Source organism: Convolutriloba macropyga, unplaced genomic scaffold, assembly GCF_964194025.1.
Source record: "Convolutriloba macropyga unplaced genomic scaffold, txConMacr16.3 SCAFFOLD_807, whole genome shotgun sequence".
In the NCBI taxonomy this organism is placed as follows: domain Eukaryota; kingdom Metazoa; phylum Xenacoelomorpha; order Acoela; family Convolutidae; genus Convolutriloba; species Convolutriloba macropyga.
In genome coordinates this window covers 79351-82793 of record NW_027453588.1, presented here as the reverse complement: position 1 = coordinate 82793, position 3443 = coordinate 79351, and the positions used below count along the sequence as shown (strand labels likewise).

The 3443-nt window shown below is 37.0% G+C and overlaps 1 protein-coding gene across 1 annotated transcript; it reads left to right on the top strand.

Moving 5' to 3' along the window:
• Positions 1-369: 369 nt before the first annotated feature.
• LOC142358391 (uncharacterized) lies at positions 370-1546 on the top strand (the record flags this gene model as incomplete). Its single annotated transcript, XM_075409798.1, has 2 exons — positions 370-575; positions 921-1546. Coding segments are annotated over 2 exons (773 nt in total), but the record flags the coding sequence as incomplete, so codon positions are not given.
• Positions 1547-3443: the final 1897 nt, after the last annotated feature.

Below are 3443 nucleotides of genomic sequence, written 5' to 3'. Positions count from 1 at the left end.
CTCTATCAGTTTTTAACAGAAAATAATATTTCTACGCAAAATTAGTATTGATAAGTTTTGCAAGCATTTCTGATCAGCATTTTTACTTTTGAGAATTTGATAAAGAGCAAAACATTAAGCATTTCTTCGCCTGAATTTCTTTTACATTTTTTCACTCGACACTATTATTATTTATTAGTAAACTTTATTTTGGCTTGTTAAAGAGCTCAAAAAAATTTGTGTTTAATTGCATTTTTGTTCTGTTTCGAGGCTAAAAACAAAAAATCTAGATCTCAAAATAGTGCTCGTTCCTTGTACAATGAATGGATTTTTTCAAAAATTGAATAAATTGTTCGAGATTGTACACGTCAACGAGTTCCTTTCTGACAGGTGTGACAGTGGTGTTGAGTCGTGGCGACAGATCCACCCCAGACGCAGTCTTCCCCAACAACTGGTTCTCCACCCACTCTCCCAATGAGGGCCACCCCTATAGACTGGTCCTGTACCCTATGACTTGTGTCTCCAGGAGGAGTGAGAGGAGTGCCGATAGGATCCACCTCATCAAGGCATACTGCGGGGTCACTGACGACAACCAGGTTATTATTCATAATTAAATTAATTTTTCAACACCCCCCCCCCCCCATCGTCTACAATAGCTGTTAAGCTGAAGCATCATAACGCCAATTCACCCATACTAGTAGGACAGCTTCAAAACTCTGAGAGCTCGTGTGAAAAGCTGTATATCAAAATTGCTTTAACTAAAATGTTTCCCTAGTGACTGGCACGCCATTAGCAAATTTAGGGTTCAAAAATTATAGTCTGCAATATTAATTATTTGCGATTAACATAAGAGCGCGTAGGTGTTCCAACTGTTGGGGGGGGGGGGGGGGGGCGTTAATACAAACACGCAACACGCAGCTTATATTTAAATTTCTCTGTAGGTTCTGGATCTGAGTTATTATGAACAGGAAGGTAAATTCCTGGAAGGAACTGGCGCCTGTGTCTTTGACCGCATCAATAAAATCTGCTACGTAGGACTGTCCAAACGCGCTGACGCCGAAGTAGCCGAGGACCTTTGCAATCACCTCGGTTACAAACTGATCACGTTCAAAACTCAGGACGAAACTGACCTTCCGATATTTCACACTAATGTTATGCTCAACATCGGCAACACTTTTGCAATGCTTTGCGATGAATGTTTCGCAACTGCTGAGGAACTGGACGCCGTCCAGAACTCCCTCTCGGCGTCCGGACGAACTGTGATCCCGATATCCTTACTGCAAGTCAGGTTCTTTTGCGGAAACGCCCTAGAGCTTCGAGGCGAGAAGAATGGAGAGCCCATGTTCTTCTTGACCATGTCCCAAAATGCGTGGGATAATTTGTTCGACTGGCAGCAGTCGATGATTCGTGAACACGTTGATGACGTAATACCGATTCCTGTGAACACTATTGAGCGAATTGGAGGGGGCTCTGTAAGGTGCATGATTGGACAGTTGTTCACGTCATAATACTAGGAAGTCAGAAATACTAGGAACTGATTCACTTTTTCTCCTCTCCGCCTTTTTAGTAAAATTCTGAACTTTTTTCTTGTTCAGCAGACATTTTAAAGACAATTCTGTGGTCAATAAATTTTTCGATGCTTACGGGGTTGATAACACAGCTCTGCTGACATATAATAGAGCCGAATATTAGATTGGTTAAAGATTCGGTATTTAGTTGAAAAATTGAAGCATTAAAAAAGGAGTCAGTTGCAAAGCAAGTGAAGCAGTTCCGAATGTTTGAAATTAAAATAGGAGGCAAGTATTATGAAAGGTGTTTGATAAAGGAACTGTGTAAATTAAGCTGAAAGTGGTGTTGGCATTTTGAATATTGGGCTATGATGTTATGATTTAGAGGCTACTATTGTTTAGTATTAATATTTTTTGCTTTCAAACTGTACATTTTAACTCTTAAGCAATCGATTTAGTGCTAGAAGTACGAGGTTACAATCCTCGGCTCGACATGGCATAATAATTTTTTTTAATGCGTAACCGCAGCCGATCAGTATCAAGGGTTTCAATCAGATCTGTATTAACAGAAAGCCTTACTTAAGAGCCAAATCTTTGTATTCTGATAGTAAAACGCATACTCAGTTCTGAGTCAGAGTACGTGCAGTCAAATCTGACATAATTATGACCATATCAAATCCAGTGACAAACAATTTGAATCAAAAGGTTTCTAATCTGTTAGATGAACATAGCTGGATTGCACAAAACACCTTGAATGCACACATGGAGTTTAACTGAAGCTGTCTTAAGAAAAAAAGGAAACGTAAGAAACTAGCAATTATATCAACTCAGAAGATTATTTCTCAGAAGTTTTGAACTGAATGAAATAATAAACGGCTAACAAGGAGGCTCGGTAATGTGCGTTCGGACATAAAGTTCTGACCCCGCTCATCACATGTTTGGCATGCCTACAAAAAACGTCAAATAAAGACAAAAGTCAAAAAACTGTTTACTTTTCTTGCGAAAAAACCGTGTCGAAGCCAGTAAATTCATAACAAATTCTGGAAAACCTTAGATTTTGTGCACATACATTTTCCCCTGAAAAAGAATTTTGTCATATGCCGCCTGTGATTAACGAGACTAGGTGACAAATAGAGAAAAAACATACAAAAAATGCAAAATTACACTTTTTTTAATTTTTGAAAACAATTAGATATAGGCTCGTTTATTCCTCCATACGAAACCCATGAGACCTGTAATTATCCAGGAAATTCTATTTGACTAAACAGACAAAGTAAAAACGATAGTTAGAGACAAATGAAAAAAACAGATTCTTCAAGAAAGGGTATCGAAGCCGTTAAAACCATAATCTATGCCTCTAAGGACTTTTATATGTTCAATAGTGTTTTATTTTGAACCTCAATACAGTATTATGTGAACTGTCAAAAATGTTTTAAAGTGATAAAAGCAGAAAATGGGCCACTGCCTAAAAATACAAAAAAAATTGTGAAATCTAGTAGTATCAAATCAAGAAAACCATAACTTGCCATGTAAAACTGCGAACAGGATTAAATTTTAATTCAGTAGAGGGAAGAGGAAGAAGAATCTTTGCTGACACTGAGCTACAAGTTGACAACATTAAAATAAACATAGTGGCAAGGTTCAATAAGCCATTGTTTATTTATAAATCAAATGATTTTGAAAGTCAAAACGACCAAAATTGTTCGAGGAAAGAAACTTGATGCATTATTTTGCAGCAAATTCCTAGTCATCTTATATTAACATTTTCATTTTCAGAATTAATGTTTTAATGTTTCTGCTGTAAAAATCAGATAATCATCAACTCAGTCTTTTTTAAAACTTTTGGTGTAAAATTGATGGAACTCTAGATAGCTATATAATGCAGAAAGTCATGCTGCTCCATTTATTTTTGAACTCAATCAAATCACAAATTTTTTGCCTGCGATAAAATTAAAG